We start from the raw sequence: 26677 nt of genomic DNA on the forward strand, positions 1-26677 counted from the left end.
AGATATGCCAAGTTTTCAGCTAATAGCTCTTTAGGAATCACCTTGTTGGTTCAAAAATACTGTTTCATGTCTCTTCATGACTTACTGTTGACATTTTTTGTACAAGAACAGGACTGAAATGAGTGAAAAATACCTTCAGACCGCTTGGAGAACTATTGCTCAAGACCACTTTAAAAGACTACAAGGAAGTCTGAAAGATTAAAGGACAGCAGGACCAGTACTGTTATTTGGTTCCAAATTATGTTATTATTTTGCAAATCTCCATGGTATCACAATTACTCTTGATAAAACATAACCAACTAAAAACATGTTTTTAAACATTACATAAACAGGAACTAGATTAGAACAGATAAACATACAGATTCATTATTTCAGATTATGTCGAGCCTTTGAAGTATTGTCCCTATTTGTGGCAAGTGGTAAATACGACTCATATAAGCATTTCCACATCAGAGCAGACGTGACTTGCAGTTATGAGCATCACTTTGCATGCACCAACATGTGACTGAGCTGTTTTTCCCATCAATGTTACGATCAGTCAATAATTCAACAATGCTTTACAAAAACACTTTTGTGAAGTGTGCAGGGGCCATACTATGTTAACATCACAAGTTAACATCTTCAAGTTGAACCATTCTAGACCTGTAGTAAAAATTAGTCTATTATTTTCAATTTAGTCCTGTTAACAAACAAAATCTAAACCAAAGAAATAACCTCCTTGTCGGAGGTACAGTAACTATCCTTACCTTTGACTCAATTTTCCACAAAACAAAGATGGGGAAACTCTCTTTACTCTGCTACAACAAACCATTGAGACCCTTTAAACCAACTAAACCCATCAAAAGCGTGCAAACATTTTCACCCAGATGTGACAAACACACACATTTACGCATCCACAGGCATGCAAATTTGTATGCTGCTATGATGTTTACTCTGAATGCCCTGCTCTCCACTCTAATCAGTGCAGGCATAAATAAGAAAAAACACCTTTCAATTTCGCTGAGGCACTCGAACATCAAGTCCACATGGAAACAGAAGCAGAAAACCGTCGGCCTCTGAGGAGCACTTGTGACTTCAGAAGACAGACAGGTTTTAAATTCCGTCTGAACTTTCAATCAAACCCATTCTTGCAGCAAGCGAAGTCTGGGGGGTGGGGAGGTGGGAATCCCTTTTGTTCTGCGCTCACAATAAAATGTCAGACGGTATTGAAAACACTCTCCTTTTTCCCTCTGTCTGTTTGTCTTGCACAGTTTAAATACGTCACAAAGAGCAGCAGTTAATTGTTTAGCATTGATCCGCCATTGACTGAGCATTGAAGTTTGGTTACCGCAGATTGCCTCTTTAATTTAGTTGTGGTGTGGACATGCAGCCCTCCTCTTGTTTGATCTAATTCAGTCTGTCTCTGGAGGGCATTCTGTGTGGCCTCCCCATCAACACACATTCACAAAATGTCTCTCTCACGCACACTTTCTCCCACTCACACACTCTCTAATAGAACATTCATTATTCATCATTATTAGACTTTTCCGTTAGCACCATAAGCTGTTCAATGCATCGCGCCACTGTTCTCTTCCTCCGCAATACATAATTCAGAACAAAACTGTGCTTTTAGCCTCAGAGTATGCAAATCCGACTTTTGATTATCATAATCAGCTGATGTACAAGAGGCAGTGTGTGTGTGGTGGCTTGTCAAGATGATTGTTTGTATTTTATCGCTTCAGAGCTCCACTGTGGTGGTGCATACCTCATATCATATTTTTAGCCGAGAGAGATGAGCTTGGAAAAGGCCACTGGAGGCTTAACTCATTGCTGTACATTTAAAGGGCAAATCGCCCACATATATGCCACTGCCTGCCACTGCCAAAGGGAATGGCTTTTGCCACTGGGACACCAAAGTCTGTCAGTGCTTCTGTGTAAATTGTTTAATAGTATGCCACAGTGACAGACCATTTCAAACTCTGTTTATCATATCTTTTATTACTTTGTTAGAAGTGTTTGATTTTGAGAGTACATTTGTCCACATAACTGAAACATCTTAGTGTCACAAAAAAGGCCCACGAATTATGCATTCAAGGAATGTGACAAAAAAATCTGTAAACTCGGGTTTATTAATATTCAAGACTTATGCTTTCGATCCCTAACCGTACTTTTATTAACATCAGATCCAAACCAAGTGTTTTCAACGCCTAACTATCACCAACACCGACTGACAACGAAGTAAAAAAGTGAAAAGTTATTGGACAATATCAGGTTGGATGGAACTGGAACGTGGTTCTCCTGCGTGACAGTGTGTGTTGGAACATCAAATAGTTGTCCTTTATCATGTTTCTAAAAGTTTCAAATGATGTATAATTTTAGTATCTCAGTGTATAATCTATACACAGTATATCAATGTCATAGCTGTGAAATTATCACTGCCCTGACATTACTCGCAGGTTGCATGAAAAAATTAACCCAGTTGCCTTCATGTGTCCAAAAACTACCTCCTCCTCTCCCCTGCTCCTTCCTCTGTCTCTTCTACTCATGTCTTCCTCCTTCAGCCCCCGTCCCACCTGGTGCCACCTATGACCACTTCACTCTCTTCTCCCCTGGCCTCCTGCTCTTCTGACTGTGTTCATTCTCTCCTCTTCTGACATGCCCTTGCCATACACCTCCTTACCTCAGTGACCGGGCCTTTTCCCATTCACACACTGTCTTTACTATTCACACCAGTTGTGGTGCAAAAATAGTATTTGTTAATACATTACAAAGCCAGAGTAAGACAAAACAGACAGTAAAATTGAACTGAAGAGTTGAATTATTAATTATTTCTCTGTTTTCTTTATTCTTGTAAAGCAGGGTAGCTTTCAAGGAATATTGTTTGGCCGACTAATCCGTCAAGTAAAGTATCTGACCCTGTATGGACTGCCATGACATCCTGTACAGATGCTCAAAGTACTCAAAGGCTCAAACAAAAACTATTCATTGATCCCTTAATCTATAATCTTGGGCTGCCATGAGACCGACGTCTCAGGCCATCCAATATGCCATCAGTCTCAGCCGTATTTTGTCTTTAGTGTTAATTAGAAACAGTCCTCAAAAGAAGGACAAAAAAATCCATTGTTCACTCTTAAGCAGGTAGACCAGGTAAATGCCGAATAAATTAGCTCACTACAAGGGAGCTGTTTCTGTCACATTCACACTTTTGGTTGGAAAAAAACAACAAACAGAGGCACTTTTGAAAGTGAGCTTCTTGTGCTACTTTACCAAAATATGTGACATATAACTGCAGTCCAACTCGAACAGTTCTATACTTTTGCAAGATTCAAGAAGTGTGAAGCTCACCAGGAAGCTCATTATCAAAGAAATAAGAAATAAAGAAGCTGCTTTACGTAGCTGTGTGGAATCGAGATCGCGCAGCTACAAAAAAAGAAACCGACTTACAAAAATAGAATGAAACTTAGAATAAATTAGAATCGACAGTGACCGCCTATGTTTTGAATGCAAATGATTTCACAAATATTCCTGTGACCACAGTGATGACAGGAACTCTGGTGACGTTATAGTGGAACGTATCAGCTGGAATCATTGGTGCGACACTTCACACCATCTGCATCCTCTTTCCAGCCAATAATAACTGTGACTGTAACAATGGGGACAGCCGCCCTCGCCCCTTCACAAACACTAACTCAGACCATTTTATTTTTCTATTCCAAGTCGTCTGTATAGAATAATATATAATATATATCTCTAATATTCTCACTCCAAGCATGTCCGTACCTCAGCATGTTGTTTTTGTGCCTGAAACCTGATGGAACTTCAAACAACCAAACACTGCCACATCCATCATATACTGCTAGTCAGCTGGGGTCTTTCTGTATGCCTGTGTGGGTTTTCTCCTGGTGCTCAGGCTTCCTCCCACAGTCTACAGTCATGCATATTTGGCAACTTGGTGTTTCTAAATTGGCTGTGAGCATGCAATGCTCTCTGTCTCCCTGTGTTAATCCTATTATGGATTTGACCTGCCCAGGCTGCACCCCATCCCTCACCTACTGGCTCATGCTCCTCTCTACTTTCCACAGATCGAGCTGGTAAAGCTGATGAGTTCATTTGCAGCAAATTAGGAAACAATTTCAAGATAAAACATGTGCTACACTAAGATGGTGCCGCACAGTCTCACAGAAGTTTGACAAACTGATATGAAACGTAATTGATTTGAGTCTCTCTTTTTTCAGCTTTTGTAAACAACAATCTAAGCATTTCACGAAAACTGTGACAAAAAAGAGTGATAATCACACTTAATTGGTGTTAAGGTCTGCATTTTGGAGTTTGGAGAGGATGGCAGTGGCGCTACACAACACTATCAAGCAAAGAAATTTTACTTTGTCTCCAACCCAATTCTTTCTATACTAATTTTACTTTAAAACTTATTATTTAAAAAAAATTTGTCTTCTCTTTCGATTTAAGTTACAGCTTAGCTAGATTCAGAAATAAACTATAATGCAGTTCATGTTAGGAGGGTTTCTCTGGGCTGACGTTCTGATGTCTTTGATTACAAAAGGCAAAGCAACAAGGAGACTGGAATCAACAAGGCTAGAGACAATCGTCTTGACCCACAGGTTTTGGTGTTGTGGTTGGACGATGAACATGTAAAACCTTTGCAGACGTGTAATCACTATGAGCATGTTAGCATGGTCATTAACAATGCATCCATGTTTATCTTTGCCCTGCTGCTACTAAGGATACAAAACAGGCTTTGCACCCAGATTTTTACCCATCTTAAAATGTATTCTCTTTACAAGAATAACTGACTCATCCACTGCTTGAGCGCCAACAAATCCTCATTCCCATCTCATCAATTACTGATGTTTGGTCAAGAGCCCTTTGTGTCAGTTTTTAACACACTGGGTACCCTAACTATCACCTTCTGAAGAACAGGGAACTGTTATATATTGTTAGCCTTATACTCATATTGCTTTCCTTCGTATTGTTAGCCTTCTATCGGCTGCACCAGCAATAAAAGGAAAAATCACTGTGTAGTGCTGGTTTTACAGTATTAGACTGTTTCTGGAGGTGGGAGGGGGTTGTAGTCCCCTGATTCCAAGCATGTGACTCTTATTCAAGTCCAACTTTAGTATTTTTCATACCTGAGATATGTAACAATAATGGCTTCATTACTCTATTAAAGTGATGGCATGTAGTCATTCCCACGTTTGCCACTTTTCTGTAAATGTTCCTCATTCTTTATTCAGACATGCCTGAATGAAAGTGTTCTGTGAAAGTGACAGAAAGAGCCACAGTGAGCATGCTATATTTGTGATTAATGCGAGATTGGATAGTGCATGGAGTGCATAAGATATGGCTATAATATAATAGTTCTTTACAGTTATCTGAGAACAACATATCATGTCACTACATCAGTTTAGAACCATATGCCGAGCTCCCAGGGCTCTTGTGGAGCAGCAGGCATGGTATGGAAGCCACTGAAAAAATAATTTTTCTACATGTTTAATCTTGTTGAACAGTCAGTGTTATCCGCATGACAATTTTAATGTACTACAATAACAACTGAGTTGTTATGAACTCAAAATAAAGCTGATGTTTAATTCACCTTAGGACACCCTGTCTGCTCTGTTACAGCAGGTTATCAGAAGATAACTGCATTATCACACAAAAGTCTGCCAGTCCTACACGAATCACAGTTTTACATTTGCCATAGAGCTCATATCAAGCTAATAACGCAGCTTTCTGTTATACAAAATGGTGTTGTTTGGGAGCAGTTGAAATATATGATCAGACAGAGAGCAGAAGCTTCAGCGACAGTTAAAACTCATTTCTCTCGTTCATTTATCTCAGATGCTCAGAAAAGATGACTGCAGCCGTTTGATTCTGTCTGTTAATGTGACTCCAGCAGTTCACACTTGTGATGTGCTGAAAGTGATAGGAGATGTTACTAAGTACGAAATAGTCAGGTTTCTGTTATGGAAAAGGGTAATTCACACACGACACCAACATGTCCAGCTGCCACCAGAAAGCAGTATATGTGTGAAAGGGGCTCTCAAGGCTGCTGTCATCGCAAATAAATTCTCTTGTTCTCTTTCAATTTATTACTGTACTTCTTCATTACACATTTAAAGCAATTAGTTCATATATGAAAAACATCAGGGTTAAACATTCAAATGTACTCTAAAAGGCATTTTAATATGGAAAGCTGCGGTGTATTTCTCATGTTCCCATCGCGATGTTTGGCCTATATTACCAGCTGGAGAAGTTGCGCATGCTGGCAGGTGATGCTTTGGGTGTACCCACTGTTTTCAGCACTCACATAGCGGGCTCCGGACCAAGTGTCAGAATGTGACGAGTCGAGGGGCGAGAACAGGTTGGAGTGGCTGTGGACTTATTCAGCACAACACGAAAGTGATTCATTTTATGTTAAGTTAAAGAAGACTGAACTGGAGCAGGCTAATGTGTGATATGTTGCATGACTCAGTGGAAACTAATGTTCTGATTAAGAAGAGATGTGTTGCCATATTTAGGCAACAAACTTTGCTGCATTTAAATTGGGGCTCCATTCCAAGAAAACAGCTCAAAGCTCAGAAGCTTAGCCAATAACCTAATTTACAAAGTTACCTCTAGGTGCTACACACTGTGCTTTCGCCATGATTTGACTGAATGCTTTTATTTGGGTAATTTGTTATTAGCGTGGGTGTAAGAATAAAAACATTTAGATTAAGATTGAACATAAACTTGTAAAAGCACTGCAGTGTTTCGGTGACAGCAAACAGGTTAATTTGCCTCCTTTTCTCTCCCTCATGTGACCTCTCGTCTTCTTCGGTCTCCTCTGCCCTTGTCTGTCACCCGCGGCCTCAGTGCTCTGACTCACGGGCTCCTTCAGGGCCACGGGGAGAAGTGGAGCGTACAGCCCAGGCCAAAGCATAAATATTAGCTCAAGGTCATGGTCACAGAGCAGGGTATGCATAATCATGAATCCTTCTCCTGCATAGCCTCTATTTCTCACACATCCCCGTTGTCACATTACTGCTCACCAACTAAACACTTTAACACTGGATTTCTCATCGCTTATACAACTAACCTTGAGGGGTTAAAGCTTCAGGCGGTGAACCAGTTCCAGCACCAATTTGTGCTTTATGTTATATTATTACACCACCTTACGTTGTTCGGTTGCACAATTTCTAACCTACATTTCCAGGGTTATCTACAAATGCACCTCTATGTTAAGTTATAAAGGGTACAAATGTATTCTGAGAAGCTCACAGACTGTCAGAGATAAAAAAAAAACTGACATTCTCATTTCCAGAAGAGAGAAGATTTATATTCAGACTCTTGCTTTGCTGGTTTGTTAAACATTATCCTAAGATGAAACACGGGCTATAAAAAGAGAAGGGAGGTTGGAAGTAAAGGAGAAAAAGGCAAGCTATGTCTCCTTTGAATTCCCTCTTTAATAGACTGTATGGTTGCCCCTCTTTTCTTCCAGCTCTTTTACCCATGTAGCCCTTTTTCCTTAAGTCACTCTGCCTATTATTTCCTCTGTGTGATCCTGCACCCACTCAGCACAGAGACACATTTAAACGTGGCCTCCACAGGGGCTTGCAGTGAAACTGCATTTAACTCCTTTTTCTCATTCTTTCGTTCTCTCCTGTACTCTCTTGCACTTATCTTCTTATAAATCCATAAAGTCTCGAAGCTGATGTCTTGGATTCATCATTACCTCTTTTCATAACCCCCTCATTTTCCCTCCGGCCCGTCTTTTCCTAATTCGCTTCAAGCTTTGACAGGATGTGAGTTCAATCTTAGACAAGTCTGATTATTCTGGCTTTGCAGTTTTTCTCATTTTCCTTTAAAAATCACACACATTCATTCCTTTTTGCCAGTTGTAAGCCCTAAACATTTCTTTACTTTTCACCACCCCTCTCTGCTCTGTTTATCCACATACTATTAACACTAATGTTTCTGTGCCATATGTCCCGTCTTTTTTTAACCACTCCCTGTTCACCTTTCTCGTTTTGCTCACTTTGATCCGCATCATCCCTCCTTTGTCCAGCATAGCAATCCCGCTCTCTTCTGCCTCGTTATCCCTCCTCCCCTTCTCCTCCTCCATCATCCCTCCTTCCTGCGCTGTAGTCACTTTCTAATTGCCGTCTCACCCCTGCTGTGCTCAGACCTAGAGGCTAAATGATTTCTACAGGGAGAGTGGAAGCACATAAAAACACAGAGATGCTTGCAAAGCGAGTTCCTTTTTTTTATTATTATTGATGAGCCGCTTGTCAGGAGGTGTGTGTGTTTACCGTTAGTTTGGCCTCCTGTTGGCATCATCACACTCCTTATTTCTTGTTTGTGCAGCTTTCTCTTTCTTCCAGCTTCATAAACAACTCTTTTATTCAAGTTGTGTTATTTTCAACTTTGAAGCAGGATTTACAAGCTGTCTGTGTTTTGTGGTGGAATCATGTTCTGACGCACTGTGGATTTTACCAATTGTAGATATGAATAAATACTTTGAATTTACCACAGTTTTTCACAACTTCCACACATATCAGCATGAAATTCATAGTTACAGCAGTGAAAGAAATGTTCTTACTTCAATAAACTGTTCAAAGAAACAGTCTTTGCTAAAGTTAAAATTTGAATACATAAATATAAAAAACTGTTACAGCTAAATGTTCCCCATTAAAAAACAGAGTTATGTACATGAGCAGTCAAATGTAGCTTATGTATTCCTCACACTCTTAAATTGATATATTTTATATGCAACATCGTCAGATAATTAGCACAGCTGTGTATGTAACATGTTAATAGTGTATCATGCCAAGTTCATTTAATGAAGCAGGGAAACCATATTTCCTTTGATATAGTTTTATCAACTTTGTATCTAGAAAAGACACAAAAAGTTTGAATAGTGTTTTACTTGAGCTTCCTTTCAATAAAACTTCTTAACTTTCTGACACTGAGGGTACTAAAGGTCGCAGCTCTTCAGAGGAATTTGTGTCCATTCTTGCTGAGAATGCTTTCAGCTGCTCAACAGCTTCTTGTCTTATATTCTTGCTGATAATGCCTTCAATTTTTCTATGGTTGTTCACATTATGATTTAGATGCGGCCACAGTCAGACAGTGTACAAGCCCTGAAGTGACGCAGAAGATGACGTGACGACGCACGCAGCGAGCTGCGTTTACAGAAGTAAATATGGATGCTGGACATGTCGGCGTGTCTGTATCAGTTCTGAAGTTGCTGTGCAATCAGAGCCGACACAGAAGAAGAAGATTAAGAAGATTAAGAAGATTTTAATCAAGTCGAAAACCTCCCTTTCGTTCCACTGACTAGCTTCATTAACGGTGTCTGCCACGCTCATTCCGTCCACTGTTTACATCTGATCTTGTCGCATCCCACCTCCTCCACCACGGAATTGTGACATCTGTTTAACATCAATGACGTAAAAGTTGGATGAAATGCAACAGGACCATTCAGACTGAGCTTGCTTTGAAAATGCACCGAGAGGCAAGCCACCACATGTCCTTGGTGAATGCTCCTTTTATACCCAATCCTGACACCCTCACCTGTCAACAATTAATCTGCTGAATGCTTAATTTTCTAAATCTTCTATTATCATTGTATGAAATTTTCTTTTTTCTTACTCTCTCCCAATCTATCTAATTAGATTGGGAGATAGAGCTAATCTATCTAAAATCTAATTTCATCATCAGAGACACAGAGACTAACTTCCTATTTACTTTTGTCTGTTAAAATAAAAAGATTCAGACAAATTAACAAGTAACAGATTTCAGTTTTTGTTGCATCTGAGAAGGCTTCTCAACTCTTCTGTAAATGAGATTTGGACTTCACGTTATGTGAATCCATGTGAATGAGGCACCATTTAAATCCAGTACTGTTGACACTAAAAATACTGATACACAGCGAGGTGCCTATTAAGTGCAAATACATAGAATCGCTATGAATGATAGTAACATTCAATTTCTATCACAGTACAGCAGTGAGATACATGTATTGTAGGGGAAGTGACATAAAAGAGATACACTAGAGTAATTTGCAGCTGAATAAATGCCCCTACTTATTTTCTTCCACTGACTAGGAGCTAATGAGGAAAAGGCTTTGCTGGAGTTAGAAAAACATGTGCATCGGCTTCTAACTTCCTGTGACAGACTCCTTCGCATCCTTGCATCATACTGATGATTTCCTAAAAGCGTTTTTGCGGTACCACATGTGCGCTTGTCGTACCCAGAGGCACTGCACAGAGGCACAGGTGTTATCAATAACCCAGCGGTGGGTCAGTAACTCGGGTTATTCATATATCTTTCGAGGCCCTCAGGCAAGAGGAGTCTTTTACAACTGTATTTTACAGGGTAGCTTTTGGCACTAATGGTTAATGAATGATGCAGAATAATGCAAAACCTATGCATGACTGATTGATATTATTCTGTGTCAGATGTAAAAATTAGCCTACATTGTTTTTGTGTTGATGTCAACATGCATATGATTCATCATGTATATTATGTGAGGTACAGACATTAATGTTAATTGTGTAATCCAGGCACATTAGACTATGAATTATGTATGTAAGTTACAGCATTAATGATATGCTAATTATGAAGATAGCCTGGGTCCGTTTCCTGTTGCGCTGGTGAATCAGATATGCACACTCGCCAATGTGCCAGGTAGATCATACACTTAAGTTGTTACAAAGGTGAGACGAGGCAAGATAGAATATCCTGTTCAAGGGGAAGACGCCATTATGTGTCACGTTTTCTCCCCACGAGGTGTTAGGGTGCTTGCATTTCAAGAGAAAAGTAAGAGGAGAAGAAAAGCTAATCAGAAAGGGCTGTTTTTTCTTTTAATCCTAGCTCTGCTGAGGCGCTTTTTCTCCTCATGAAAAATCTGTTTCTTTTACACTGGCTCTGCAATCACTTGAAATCCCAGTACAGACCATGTGACAGCATCAATTAAATTCACAATTATCATGGGGTAGAGACACTTCAGCGTGGGAAATATAGCAGCATGGAATCATGTGAGTGTGTGCGGGTGCTGGGTGTGGAGATGTGTGCGTAGGTCTACGCATGTGTGTGTAATAGAGAGATAAAGAGAAACTGTTTATAAAGAGCAGAAAAACTGAGTCAGACTATTCGACACTGAAAAATGTTTCTTGCTCTGTTTGGCAACTCTTGTGATCCTGAACAACTCTCTAAAAACACAAAAAACTAAGATCAGTGACAGTATAAAGACATTTCAAGGGCTCATTCAGCAACAGAGGATGGGCAGTGGGTGGTTATATAACTTCTTCTTTTAACATCTGAAAAAAGAACAGTTTTTCTCATTCTCTTTTTTTTAAAGATGTTCAAAATGTTCACATAAGAGAGAGCACTTGTTAATATCAATTGACAATTAAAGGAGGTGCTGTTCCACAAATTTGACCCACAATCCATTATCAGTTTAGCAGGAAAACCCCTTGTCTCCCATTGACATCACAGATAAGACTCTTGGCTCCTGTTTCTAGCGTTAGCTGAGATTTATTCTGTCTATAACGCCTGAAATTACAACAACAAAACAAAAGCATAATACAAAGGCAATTTATTTCAAGGAAACCTACAGAATAACACGTACAAAAGTAACATAGTTTGTGCATCAAAGTGTGTCAAAGATCAAATTGCTGACTTTAGACGTAACACGTGTTGTGAGTCACAGGCAACGGTGTTTGCAGTTGACTGAGCCTGAATTTGGACTGTGCTGGATCTGGCAGATGGAGCTGTTCTGGCCTCAACAGTGCAATCAGTTTCCTCACCCCCTCACCATAGCTCTCTCCATTTAAGCACAATCAGGTCCCCGATAGGGAGAAAACAAGGCAGCATGTCCGCATTGATCTCACTACCTATAGCGCCTACACAAGAGCAGGGCAGAAGATTAAAAATTTATAAGCGTATTAAGGTCTATAAGAGCATTATTCATGTGAGTGCCATCGCTGTCTCATACAGTACAGTACTAATCATAGGCATCTCTTACCCAGCACGCGCTCACAAATACATAGTCACAATAGTGGTCTGGGTGTACTCCAAGTGTCAACACTATCATATGGGCATATGTGTGTGGCCTGGCATTGTTCCCTTCTTGAGTGCCTTACAATGTGCTGGCATAAATACCTGCTTGACACAGCAGATTGGCACTAATGGCTTTACACGCAGCGCCATCTGTAAGCTGGACCGCTGGCTCCCACATCTTCTTCATGCCCACTAACGGTGCTTTATAACATTCAGAACAGACCTTCATCAGTTATAGTGCAACAGCAAAAGTGGCCAAATTAAATGTTGGCTAAACAGCAGGGATGCTGCACAGGAATCCTGCGAGGCCCTACCCATCTGTGAGCACCTGGCTGGTACAGGCTAAAAACCCAAAGCAATTTGGGCATTTTTGTCTATCAAGTGCGAGATGCGTCCCATTGAGCTGAAAATCTTAAACACCAGCCCAACTTGAAGCACACACACAAACACAAACATAAACCAACCTCTTACTGTGTGGCTTCCAACAGCCTGCAGCAGTCACACAGGGATCATTACTATTCATTTGCTCAGCAAACTGGCCACACAGGCTTATAAATTAGCTCATCTACCGCAGCTGGGTACTGAGACAGTTGGCACATAGCTGAGAGCGCAGCTATTACAGCACCGAGCTTCGAGACACCTTCTGTCCAGTCGATGTGACCTCTTCCACGCTCGTCACTCTTTCAAAGGAGGAGGAAGGGTGTGCTGGGGACCAGGGGTGAGACAGGCCCAGTCAATGATTGTAATAAATTGCAGAGCAGAGCAATAGAAGCACAGCCCTGTGCATGTTGTGCTGAGGAGGAACGCAGTGATAAATGCTGTCAAACCAAGTGTAAATCAGTCTGAATGAAATATCATAAACAGGACCTTGCAGACCAAGAAGGAGGAGAGCTGACAGGTCTGACCTACAGGGAAATGAGGGAACACTCGGACTACTCTGGTTTTCTGCCTTGGGGGGAGGATCAATGATGGAAGGAAAAAGCAAAGCTATTAATTCTACTGGATATGTCAATTCCCATTGGTGGGCGCAGATTGGTAGTGATCACGACTAGCCTCGTGGGCAGACGGGGTCTGGGGCTTTTGCTGTGCCTCAGTAGACCATTGATCCATTGAAGTTTTTACGACTACCTGGAAGGCACCACATCACACCCAAGGGATGTAAATCAATTCCAATTGCAGGGTTATAGCAAGGCACAAAATAACTTGGAGCATGACTATGGGGTTAAATTATGCAAATCATCCCCTGTATTAGATATGTTACTGAGCTGAGGACCTGAGGCTAAATAAGCCTGTGCTTATTTAACCCATGTAACAGTGTTTTAATTTTCCAAAAAATATTCATAAAGCAGTTCACAGCCTTTGTATAGTAAGTGATTGGCAAATATTTTTTTTCTTACCCGTCCGATGAGCACAGGTTCAGGCCCAGCATATTCTTCTATCACAAAGAACTGGTTCCAAATCCAGCTCCTCCTGCTGCGAGAGCGCGGGCCCTTCCTCTCCATACGCTCACTCGCCTCCGCTTCCTCCTCTGCCTCTTCGAACACAAGGCCCTTTCCATTTTCTGGATCGACAGCTTGCGTCTCAGCGTCTTTTGTGCCGTGGCTCCATTCGGGAGCAGGGTGAAGCCTCAGGACATGACTGCTGTTGACAAGTTTGTTGTCTTCATCTGCAGGGTACTGAGCTGTGCTGAGTTCTGTTTGAGCAGTGTGAGCTGACTCTGTTAATGGGTCTCTATGGGAATCTGCTGCTCTGTTCCCCAATCTCACTCCCAGGGGCTGCACTGTCAGCACAGATGGAAGGGAATCATTTGTTTTGCGGGGGACATACATTGGGAGATGTTTTGTCGATGTAAATGGCGGTTCTGTTTGGCTGATCATCACTTCTTTCTCAGGGCTGAGGCTGACCTCACTGAGAGGTGTTGACAGAAGACGGACGAGGTGTTTGCTCTTGCTATCACCACCATCTGAAGCCTCCATTCCCAAGTTGTCCTGCCCTTTACTCAAAGCTGGTTTGACTTCACTTAGCGGATTAATATGAGTATCAACGCCCTGGTCTCGATTAAGCTCTGGACTGGTGGCTGTGCTTGAATAAGGAAATGCAGTCTGATTATCAAATCCAGTGTGAGGCTGAGTGACAGGCATATCTTGTCTCTGCACTTTCTGAGCCTCTGAGTGTCCGTGATTAACGTCAATCAAATCTCTCTTCCTGCTCCGGCTGCCCTTGCTTGGAAAGCTGAGGCTTGGAACATTTTGCATTTGGGAGTTGACAATCCTGACTAGATTCTCTTTTGACAGCAGCTTCAGCACTCCGTAACTACCAGTGAGGTTCAGCTTTCGGTTTGACTCTATGCTGAACCCTTTTCCAGGCATGCCTGTAGTATGGACACTCAAATCAGGTCTGCTTCTGGATCTAGAGCCTAATTTAAACCTGGTTTTATTGGAGTATAGATCTGGCTTGTGGTGGAGAGAGAATGTTTTCTCTGACCTTCCTGCTTTGGATGTCTCAGCACTCTTTGTGTTGTTTTTAATTTTCTTCGCATCCTGGTTTAACACCTTGTATGGAGTCACATCTTTTTTACTGACAGAGTCAACCTCACGCTTGGGTTTGAAAGATTGCTTCTCCTTGATAGCTACTGATGGAGGATGACTCTGCAGTATTTTGGAGAAAGTAAAAGATCCAGTGTCACTCGCCTGCTCGTGACCAATCAGGTTTCTAAGAGTCACCATGGGCATTGCATTTGAATCTACGCTTGCATCCCATTGGTCTGAAGATCTGCTCTCCCCCAGCTTCACCATGTGCGATCCGCCCACTCCTCTCCTGCGTACAATCTTACTCGCCCTTGTTGCAAGCCCCTCCCACAGGCACAGGAAAACCAAAAGGAGTAGATTTCTTGCAATCATCTTGTCTTGTGGTGAGACGTCCTAATTTGAGCAAGGTTTGCAGTAAGGCAGGTCTTGTTTTACGGTTGTCTTCATTCTCTCCTGTATTTTCTCTGTCTTCATGTCCCTCCCCTCACTCTCCTCTCCTGTGCCCTTCACACTCAGCTGGAGGGCAGGTGTCAATCACTTCTTTTCTCCTTTGTCTTTCAACGCTGTCTAATATCTCCCTCTATCTCACAAAGCCTCGCTCAGCTGGGTTTTTTTCCCACTCCTCTGGTGAAGCGTCTCATTCGGTTTCCCCAGGAGAGTTGAACACCCTGAGAGAGAAGATAAAGATAATTAAGCCAAAACTTTAATAATTGTGCTGCATTGATTAAAAATGGAGCTACATGCACAGGTAGGAGAAGTCATAGAGAAATGGGACAGACCTGTTAACTGAGCAGCAATCACATTTTCAAAAGCACAAAGCCCTCTTTTAGGCCCAGAAAATGCTTCCATTTATACCCTCATAATGACATAAATGTTTTTTCTTCACATCTCTAAGATAGACAGGGACAAAGTAATCGCCATGCTATTGTACATGGGAAACATAGGCTAACATTTTTAAGAAAGCGCTCTGAGCATTTATTAATGGGAAAGACTGTGAAGGACTTCTGACAGCAGTGCAAAAAGGGGACCAGCTAGGACATGAAACTATCTTCGTATCACTTTGATGTGTGATTAATTAGCTGCATTGATAGTGCCCTTTGATCAGTTGGCTATAATGTCAATTCAGATGTAAGCTGTAGATGCTTTACTTTGTTCTACACAGGGCCTCAAGTGATTTAAAAGGTTCTTAGACTCTCATGCATCTCACTCACACTTTCAGCAAGTGTCTCATGCGCTCAGGCCATAAATAAATGGAATTCCTGCACCAATCAAAATGTCAGATATCAATCAGTGTGTTTGTTTTAAGATAAGAGCAGACACCCTGCAGTGATGTTTCAGTAATGCCAGCCGACTCATGTGACAAGTCAATGATGTGACTATTTGCCAGTATACATTAACATAACGATCTTTTCTTTGGTACTGCACGTGCAGACACTGATAGGCTTGTGTAATCAGAAAACTTCAATTTCCGTGCCAGAGATTCGGCAATACACCTCCATGATGAGGTCATGAGACAAAGTGGGATGTTCCTAAAAAAAAAAAAGAAACATTTACACCCATACAAAAATAATCCATCTGAATCATGTCTTATGACTCATGTGAAGTGTGTGGTGGTGTATTTCTCTGAAAAGAGGCAGTGTCTTTTCCCTTGTGTCTTTCATTTAACTGTGCTTAGGATGTTTCTGGAAAGCAGCCTTTGGATTAAGTGTGTTGACACGAGTCAGTAAGGTCTTTAAGCTCAGATGACTTTAAGGAACGGTCATGGCATTGGTGACACTAAATACTCCAATTTGCACCTGTGCAGTTGTATATTAATATCAGACCACTTGATGATTTACTAACTAGAAGCTAAACTATTTAACATTGTCAACAGATTTGTTTCCAATTATGCAGTTAATGCTTTTAGTGATTATAAATATACTTGTCATATATGCTCACCAACTTGACAGATCATATATTGTCCATAATAGCAGGTTCATGTCATAACATAATACACACTTCTGATCAGATATTAGATTATCTTATAAAAGCAGATATCATGCGCTCTCTGGTCATTTTAAATGGCATGTTGTAGGCAAAACGTAACTTTCCAAAGGTAAAGTACTTGTTGGAAAAGTTATAATGTCACTTAGGGATATCTAACTTCCAATACAACACAATTAATTCTGCAAGTACAGAGTAAATTTACAAGTACAAATTAAAGCTGAAAGTCCTTAAGTCTAAGTCAATTCTTCAAGACAAAAATACAGCTCATTAACACGATCAGGTGTAAACAAGACAGCTATGGTGTGCATTCCACACAATATAAAGTTTGGTTGCACACAGATGGTTTGCTCCCCCCGCCATGATTGATTAGCTATTAAACAAATCTGACTGAGGCCTGAGTCAAACTAAGCATCTCCACCAGGTGCTATTTTAGTCTGTAAAAGGTGGGGAAAAGGCTTTGTACTTACAAAACTGACGTCTGTTTTTAAACTCGGAGAAATTACATCCCTTCACTTGCTGCTTTAAGTATAAATACATAGTGAGTCATTCATATGGCTTTAATGTCCTTCTGCTATGCATGTGCACATCTGTGCTGCGCTATCTTTGTGCTAAAAGGGGATTTCGTTTTAAATCTGACGATGTAGCAGTGGAGGTATGGATGAGTTTATTTGTACATTAGAACATTACTGCAGCAAAATAACTGATTAATAACTCCCCCCTCTGATTAACAGCTTTGTGCTGTGGCTGTTGTTTCACCTTACTTTTGTCAATCCAGAAGGGGGGGAGCAGGTCAACATTGAATGCTGTGATTGCAAACCGTAACCAAAAGTGGTGGATTGGTCTGCTTTTAAGAACAAATTGTCTAAATTGAGGCAACTGATGTATATCACTGCAGCTTTTACACATTGCAACTCAATAGCATCTTTTACTGGACCTTTTGAATGGTCGAGGTCTTAACATTAGCAACAGGACAGATTTTTTTCAGCGCCACACAAGACATAATGCAAACTGTTTCAAAAGAATTGTCAATGATGAACAGTCTGAGTGTAGGGTTATTTTTTAAAAAGTTCTAAGTTATAAAATGACATTTATAACTAACTGAATTCAGCATCTGTAGAATTAGTGAAATTTGCATGTCCTGGAGTACAGAGTGCCTGTTAAATGTTGTCCCGTGCAGTGTAGAGCGCTTTGTCTGGGTGTTTGACACTTGCTCCACTGTGGTGCAGACAGACCCTGTCAGCACATTCACTAGGGCATGACTGAAGTAGTAAGGTTCCTTCTGAAATACTTCTCTCCCTTTTCCTCTGTCTTCTTCCCCTCAGTGTCCTCACCCTCCTCTCTTCCAGACTCACTTTCTCTCAGCAACCTATTTTGATGAAGACTAAAGGGAAAAAAAATCCACCCTTCCCCCTCCCTCCGTGTTCTCTTTCCCAACCTCTCCCACTCACCACCTGTCTCTTCTTTGGCCTATCTATCTTTTTAAATCTCTCTCTATCCCCTCTTTTAACTTGCTATTGTTTTAGTATCCCATCCTCTCGGACGCTCGATTCTATCCTCTTTTCCTCCCTCTCATCTGTGTCAATCACAGGCCTGTCACCCCGTCCCTCGCCCTCTGTGCACTTGGACTTCAATCAATCAGCCAATCTCCGACTTCAGCCTCGCAACATTGAAAGTGACAGGTGTCTGGTCAGCTACCATCTTGATAACAGGCGACAGCACTATAATTGTCCGTATAAATCTGGTCATCAAATGATAAAACATGCCAAAGAGGATACATCAAGTAGTTACATGAGACTCGCTGCAAAATGCTGTCGAGATTTTGCAGAATAAACGTGACAGAGACTGTTACAGAGGACGGGAGGGTGGGATTGGCTGAGCGTTATCTCAAATGTACAGCATGAGGAGCCGATCAGGGTGAATTCAATGACAGAGCTCCACTCTCTTTCTCCCACAGGAACTTATCAGCTGGGAGTTTGATGGCCAAGCAATCATTGCCACGGGCACCTTGTTAACAAGCCCAGGGCAGGTGGACGGTTGCAGGTTAGAATATCAACTGGCAGAGTCGCCTGCTGAGCTGAATTTTACAACACTTTTACGTGGGAGGTTCTGTCAATGTGAGATTTCCTTTGTAGCCAAAAGCAGGAAGAAAACAATTTCTTTTTTTTTTTTTGGTCTTTAAATATTTTGTATTTTACACAATTTTCAAGGGAGAAGGCCCCTCTGTCATGTACTGATCTATGCCACAGCCTTCAGTGTTGCTACCTTTAGGAAGAGCTGCTGTTATGAAATGATCCTGGTTGCATCGGCCTGCGTAGCATAAGTGAGGATAATTGGGTGCTACAGAAAGGCAGACGGGAGCTTATATTTTCTCATTACACTTTTATAATAAGATAGGGATGAAAACGTTGTTTTCATTCTTGTGGAACAAACAAGAATCTGGGCAGGGAGACCTACCTAGCCTTTACATAGAGTTTAAAGATTTCAAGAACAGTAAAAAGCATAAAAGGGTGGCAGCAATAGCTTTGGAAAACATATAGTTAAAAGTATTTTATAAGTCACACCCGTGTGACTTCAGTCCTGTGAAAGGTCTTTAAACCTACATCATGTGTTTCAGTGGATTGATTAATTAGGGCCATAAATAACTGAATTATTTTCCCCTTACTGATACCATCCCTCCTAAAACTCATCAACTCTGATCTTTAGCTTCATTTGTATTGGAGGCAGAGCCTCACCATCGATCCAGAGCTGCCACCAACTTAACGAGACTGAAAATTTTAATCAGGATTCACGTCTCTGCTTGCTGTCTATCCTCTTTTTCTCTGGGTAGCCCTTCCATTGATCAGGCAAACACTGCTACAAACGCTCCGAGACAGCAACAGCGTGCTCGTGTGCTACCGCTCACACGGGCTGGTGGCTTCAAGCTCTGTTGACAAAAGATACATTCATTTATTTACTTGCGCACACATGCAAAAATACCTGGACTCAAAGTCTCATTCATCCACCCTCTCAAACGCACATTCACAAAGTCGTAGGCGCACTAATAAAAAAAAAAAAAAAAAAGCCTGAATACACATAGAAGCACCTCTCATATCTGCATTGGATAGAAACATAAAGGATACTCGGGGGACTGCCTCTCTGGACGCTGCAAAGTTAAAGAGAAGAAAGGAAGCGCTCTCTCACACCAGGATGGAAAAAGCAAAAGCAGCCACCCAAAAGAATTATGCATTGAGTCACAAAGGAAAGCTCCAGACAAGAGGCAGAAAAAAAAGGGAAAACCGCAATGTTTGATGGAATGGTTGTGTGTGAGCATGTGTGCAAGGAGAGGAAGGGAGGGGTATAGGGCAGCAGCAGGAGTGTGTGTTGGGTGTATGTGGGGGGGGGGGCAAGAACGGCTAGGTAGTTTTAAGTGCAAAGCACCGTAACACAAGTCCAACCTCGCCTTGAACCTTGGCAGATAAAAGCACACCTGCCAGCGTGTGAGGAGGTGAGAAGCAGCCTTCGTCCATTAATGTATGAATGCCCTTTTCACCTGTGTCCCCAACCTTGTCTCCATCTCAGCCTCGCTGATCTACTGACAGCAGGTGCTAACCTCTCAGGGGAAAGTGTAAAGCTACAGACTATGGACATAAGATAACTCCCCAGAGAGTGGGGGGCAGTGGACAATGTGAGAAACAAGTGCAGGTGAACACTGTGACAGCACTGCTCTTCATAATAAACAGTTCTGATATGAATTTACAGTTTGGCACGGTGAGGACTCTGAAATTCAGTCCACTTTAGAATGACTGTTTGCCTGCTGGTGAGATTAATACTAAAAATACTCACAGTAACAGAGCTCCAGGGGTCTGTGGATTTGCTTGTCTTTCAACTGGATCAGTGGGGTTACAAGAGAATGGCAAGAGCTACAGCTTGTAGAACATGAAGCAAGATAGCTGATACTTAAAATACATAATGTGCTGGGAAAACTACAAAAACAGATAGAACTGAATGTTCAGTTGTTGTAAATATGCATCAGCTGCTCCTAATAAATTAATCCACCATAATTTTACCCTCTAAGTTCAAAACTAACCAATCTTGTGGCCTCAGCGGTCTGTATGTTACTTCTCTGTCTCTCCTGGACCATCAAACAGGATAAAAACACCTTCTTATTCAGCAGGGGTTTGAATCTACAGGTTGTTTTTTTTACTATCTCAAAAATCAAAGTCAGTATTCCCAAACTGCATTACTATGCTTCACAGCAGGAGAACAGTGTTTGTAGCATCTCTGCTAAAAAGCTGGAAACATTGTGTTAAAATATTTCTCTGTGATCACAAAAATGTACTTAAAGATGCAAACTGCTGCTCTTCAATTATATGCTGGGAAGCAATGCAAAAAAAAAACACTTTCTGTCAGTTCTTATGTATTTTTATGTATCATGAAAGGGTTTAAAGAATAACTATGTGGGCCTTACCAGAGGGCGAACTATGACGCAAAAGCTTAGCAGTCTATGTTGAGTTTCACAATAAAGAAGGTGGCTCTCTTTCGACTTGGCGAGATCACAATGGAAACTTAGGCTGAACACATAACCTGCTCCAGAGTGGTTTATGCTCAAATTTTAGGATTAAAATATCTGTAAAAAGGGCTTCCTGATGATGTCCCTGAAAGCAAAATCTGACTAAAGCAGTATTTTAAATGTGGTCAGAAAGAAGTACTGAATCTATGCTGATGCCTGGCATTGTAACCAAACTGAAAGGTCTTGATTGACGTTAGACGTTATAAATGTTAAATTGTCAAATAACTGATAGAAAATGATCAATTTAATAGACATTTTAAAAACCCTGTCAGTGAATTTAGACATTGATCAAATGTTGGCATTTTCATCCTCAAACTGAATCATAACGCAATGACATATTTTCAGCAATTAATCTATTAAATAGCTGGAAAACTGCACTAAAAAAAGAAAAAAAACATTTTGTCATTGTTGATCAATTCTCAGGTCGGGAAATACATTATGTAATGTTTCTAAAAGAACCATGGTTGGTAAATCAGAATGGGTTATATTTGTTTTTATATTTCATCTCAATTTGCCAACAAGTCTGCTTTATTAAGCTAATGTTCTGTCTAACACAGATAAAAATATCTATTTAACTTTCCTTTTCTCAGAGAATTACTAGAGTTCTATGTTTTTATGAGACAATGTCAGAGTTAAATAAAGTAAAAGCCTCATATGCAGCTGTCACAACAGAAACAGCAGGCATAAAATAATTCATTAAAAGGCATAACTAACAATTTGGAAATCTGGCAGCTGTCTTCGCTTTTCAATCGCAGCAACTGTGCTTTTTCCATAATGATTATGTTTGATAAAGATTGTTAGATTTTTCCCATCTCTCCATTCCCACAACCAGCTCTTCTTACAAATGAGGTGTCAGGTGATTAGCTAATTTTGTGCAGAAGAAGCATAAAAAGCCCCTTTTCTGTGTTCGTGTTCGCCTGGGAAGGAAAGCCTAACTGAACAAAGTATCATCAAAACTATCGTTACAGTACCTGTCATCTCTGAGTGGGGATATTGGCTTAGTTGAGCAAGCTAACACAAATAAAGACCGGCTGTGCTCATTTTGCTTCATAGTACACCCTTTAAATCTCAAAATTAGTTCAATCCAACCTCAGATTAACAACAATGTAAAACATATTACACTGTATCATTATTTACGGAACAACATTTAGGTCAATTCAGAAGCAGAGTGAAACAACTAAGAACACCCTCACTGCTTTCAAGCTATCAATGCTAATCAAGTGCTCTTGCTTAACTGGTCATCAACAACAAGTGTGAGCACCTCTGTGAAAGCAGAGGCTTTGTTAGTTTGCTGGTCGGGAGCATTCAGGTGTGTGTTAACACAATGCCAAGGACGGAAGACATCAGCAATGATCTTAGAGAAGCAACTGTTGCTGCCCATCAATCAGGGAAGGGTTATAAGGCCATTTCCATACTATTTGGAGTCCATCGTTCTACAGTTTGAATTATCATTTGCAACTGGAAAACATTCACGACAGCTGACACTCTTCCCAGGAGTGGACGTTCCAGCAAGTTCACCCTAACGTCAGATTGGAGTGAACTAGCTAAGACAATGATCTCAAACACAAGAGCAAATTTACAACAGAGTGGCTAGAAAAGAAAAGAATCAAGGTGTTGCAATGGTCCAGTCAAAGTTCAAAATCTCAAAAGCATTTAAATGCTGTGGTGGGACCTTAAAAAGCTGTGTATTAACAAATTAAACAATGTTGTAAAGAAGGGTGGGTCAAAACAGAGACGTGAGAGACTGATAATCTATAGAAAACAAATCACTTCTGCTGATGGTGGTTCAAAAAGCCTTTGAATCATAAGGGGGATTTAGTTTTTAAATGCACTGCTTCAAAACGCTCCAGGAAGAATGTTTTGCATGCAAGCAGACAAGCAACAGATATTAACAGCTACAGGTTAACTGTAACCAGACTAGGTCAAGCTGGTATGATTACATCTGTGTCTACTCTATACAGCAAATGCAAGCTCCACTGCTGCTGCTTTATCTAAGGCAACAGAATATAAACGGTGCCATAAAGATCAAATAAATCATGAGAGGAGACAGTTCTGAGAATCACAGTGCCAGGAGATGTGCCAGTAGGTCACGACAGGGACAACATTTGTGGCCCATATTTTATTGCCTTGGCAAGGGTTCAAGTTGTTCTCGGTCTGATTTGTCCGGTCATAAGGTAAAGTGCTGCCTAAGAGAGTCAAGATATACGAATAGTGACAGCACTGACCCACCAAAGGCTTTGAAATCTGCTTACAGTTCAGGCCTTTCAAAGCTATTAATTATAGCTTTGTGTGCATGGTTGGTATAAAGGCAGATTTTTGTATCACACCAACTGCAGTCGCCCCCACCACCTCTTCTGGGTAATGATCCTGCTTCTGTCGACATTGTGCAGCAGCAGCAAATTATTATTGTGCCATTGAACTTTAACAACATCTGACATCACTCCACCTCTAGGCCTCTCTGTTGATCCTCTGCTGTGAAGTTGAAGGAGCTGATCAGCTTCAATGATCTTCATGCACAAAAGGTCAGGGAATGTTGTTGTATCCGGTAGCTCATCTCCTTTGAGCCAGTTCCTCTCTAGGTAGGTGCTCAGCCTGCGTTTTCTGAATAGTGAGTCATCAGCTGCCAAAGCCGTTACTGAAATTACACCTGATGCCTATCAAGCCTGTCTCTCTTCCTCTTTCGCCTGACTGCATGTGCAACATCAAAAAGCTATCTGATCCGTTCAGCACATGGGCTGACATTTCGGCGAAAGTCCTCGGGAATTGCAGATGGACTTTGTCTCACTAAGGTTGTGCTTGTGCGCGTGTGAACTGTGTGTGTTAATGCGTATCAAAATGCGAGTGGGAGAAAAAGAAAGCCAGGGTTCTTCATACATATTGTGAGAGAACATTAGTGGAGTGCGCCCACCTGTCATCTCTGTGAGACGCAAATCATGGCTTTACTGTGCAGCAAACGTGTTTTGCCGAGGTACAATTTACGGTGTCCTTTTCCTCTGCCGCTGTTGTTTACCTTTCAAGGGTGTTCCTTTGCTGAGACGTCCAGACTGGTGGAGAGGACACGGCGGGGTACAGCGCTGTTTCAGAGATTAATATACGCAACATGTCCAAGGTTGTCGGTAATGATATGTGGGGCAGCAGGAAGGAAATGGCACATTTTAAAATGACATCAAGGCCACTAGCCAATAAGTAGAGTGAATAATGGCACTCCACCTTAATCGGCCCGATTCTCACTTCAATATACACTCAAAGATTTCTCAGTGTGTATCTCCCAGCGAGAGAGCAGGTCTGAGAAAGGATTGACCGAACTTTCTCTGAATGGCCTCCTGATACAATCAATAAGCTACTGATGGGAGCTTTAGACCTGCTCTGAAAGCATTCTCCACAAGTGTTACATTTTTTTGTAACATTATGACAGTAAAAGGGTTAATTTGTTGCATTTTACAAAGCACCAGAGGGATGATTCAGAATCAGAGAAGGTGTTGGGTTTAGGTTTTATGTTAAACCAAAACCTAAACGCTGTCACCTGTTTTATTAGGGGCAAATAAACATGCACACAAAGCGCTGAATATATATTTGTATCCATGTCACCTAAAATGTCTGCATCTGGAATGAGGGCACACTGGTAGTTTTCCAGATATTCAGTGACCTCGCAGATTATATTACAGCAAAATCCTCTATCGCTGACTATGACTGACTATTCGTGACAATTGCGTCTGCTCAAATTTTGGTGATCACTTACTCGTCACTTGCTCACAAATATCAGTCTGGACCTAAACAGTGGACTGGATGTGAAATAATTTAGAAAAGAGAATAATCGACGACAACACTGACTAAAGCCAGGTTCACACGATTTTTAGCCTGATTTTCACAATGCAGATAGACTGCCCAGCTCGGCAACCACTGCCTGCAGTACTGGAGGCCACAGATTCAGCATGTTATTCTTTCTTGTGTGTGTGTGTGACAGTGTCCCCTAATGACCTCGGCTTATTTACTTCTTTTCTCTTTTGAACAGGGAAGAGCTTTGATTAAGCACAGCCAAAAGACAAAATGCTAATTTTCAAACGCCGTGCTAAATTAATGGGTTCACACATGGTGGAAGTCACGTTGTCAGATGATAGAATCAGGAATATCTCTAGTGCATATCACTGTCCAGTGCATGTGTGAAAACAGCGTCTGAAACCATGTAGTCTGAGCTCGGCTTTACAAAACTACCTATGGATTGTGCTGCTGATAAGTCAATACACGTGGCTAGGTTTAGGTGTTTAAATATACAGGTTTAGGGTTAGAAACTATGCACTGTTACAGACTACACAATTGTAGACTATTGGTACCTGTTCCCATCAGGTGAAGCCAAGCTACCCGACATAAGACAGATGCCTCCAAAATAATGTCCTCTCACAAATTTCAGGCCTGGGTTGTGAAACTTCATTGTCTTCCAATACATTCACAAACGTTCCTATCTCACAATTCCCGCTGACTACAAACACAGTGCTTATCTTGCTCATTTCTATCCAGTCCCAATTTTTCTTGCTGTTTTGTCAGAATCATCTATGCTAAGGATGTTGTTGAGTACTGCTCCCTTATCAGAGTCTACTGAATTCATACCTTTGCTCTGATGACTGAACAGGCCGGAAACCTTGTGCTGTCACAGTCTTTAATCTCCCTGGTTGAAGTCGCCACCATATTAGCATATTCTCCACCCATCCTGCTATGACTTTTGTGCTCCCAAGGTCTTCCCCTGCCTCTAAACCATTACTGATGGCTTATTTTTGCAATTCTGATGACATTGGCCCACACTCAAATTCATTTTGCCATTGTCTCTCTTTATTTGGGTCAGTCTGTCGCTTTGTTTGTTTCCCAGCGGCTCAGGGAGACACAGCAGATTGCAACACATTTAAGTCGCTATCTCTGGCAGGTTATAACGGGGGGGGGCCTCCTTGGGTGAGGATCGGATAAAGGATGTGAAAATTAAAACGGGTTAGGGTGCTTTGTGCAGCAAGATGTTGTGCGACATCAGTAGTGCAGCAGTTAGTTGTTTCCTTTTCAGCGAGTCGGTCGTCAGCTGAAAGGCCTGCCTCCGCCATGCAGTTTACTATCCTTTCTCTTTCCTCCTCTCCAACATTTGTGGTACCGTTCTTTTTATTGAGACCTTCTGCTGAGGAGAGATTTCTAATCTGTTTTTGCCCGTCTCAGAGGAGTGTAGCAGGGTGATGTGGGAGATCAAAGTTTGGCAGTATATTTTCAGGGGGATTTTTTTCGTTTCTTCAGGGCGGATTCATGTTGTGTAATGTTGTGGATGTTCTGGCACTGGGACTATAAACTCTGTTTAAGATGTAAGGGGCAAATGGAAACCCTACAAGACCTGTGTATCCTCAAAAAACACACAGAATCACCTCACACCAATCCCAGAATCAAGCAGAGCTGTGAGGCTCTTATCACTTTCCAAGGTCACATCTGTGAAAGTGTAGGTGCAGTTGTGATCCCACCTTCAGCATGTGAAGCCAAAGAGGCGGAGGCGAGGTTGCTCATCCAAATTGTCCCCTAGGCACCCCTTCTTCCCCTGCATCAGGGATGG

The 26677-nt window shown here is 41.4% G+C and overlaps 1 protein-coding gene across 1 annotated transcript in view; it reads right to left on the bottom strand.

The window, feature by feature from the left end:
- Positions 1-26677, bottom strand: part of cdh24b (cadherin 24, type 2b) — a 159591-nt gene that overhangs the window by 87580 nt on the left and 45334 nt on the right. The window contains exon 3 of the mRNA XM_072364084.1: positions 13437-15235. Within this exon, the coding sequence (XP_072220185.1) occupies positions 13437-14939 (1503 nt within the window). The 5' untranslated portion in view covers positions 14940-15235. The remainder of the gene's footprint in view (positions 1-13436; positions 15236-26677) is intronic.

The sequence above is a fragment of the Leuresthes tenuis genome, unplaced genomic scaffold (genome assembly GCF_036924035.1).
Source record: "Leuresthes tenuis unplaced genomic scaffold, fLeuTen1.0.hap1 SCAF_14, whole genome shotgun sequence".
NCBI classification, from domain to species: Eukaryota; Metazoa; Chordata; class Actinopteri; order Atheriniformes; family Atherinopsidae; genus Leuresthes; species Leuresthes tenuis.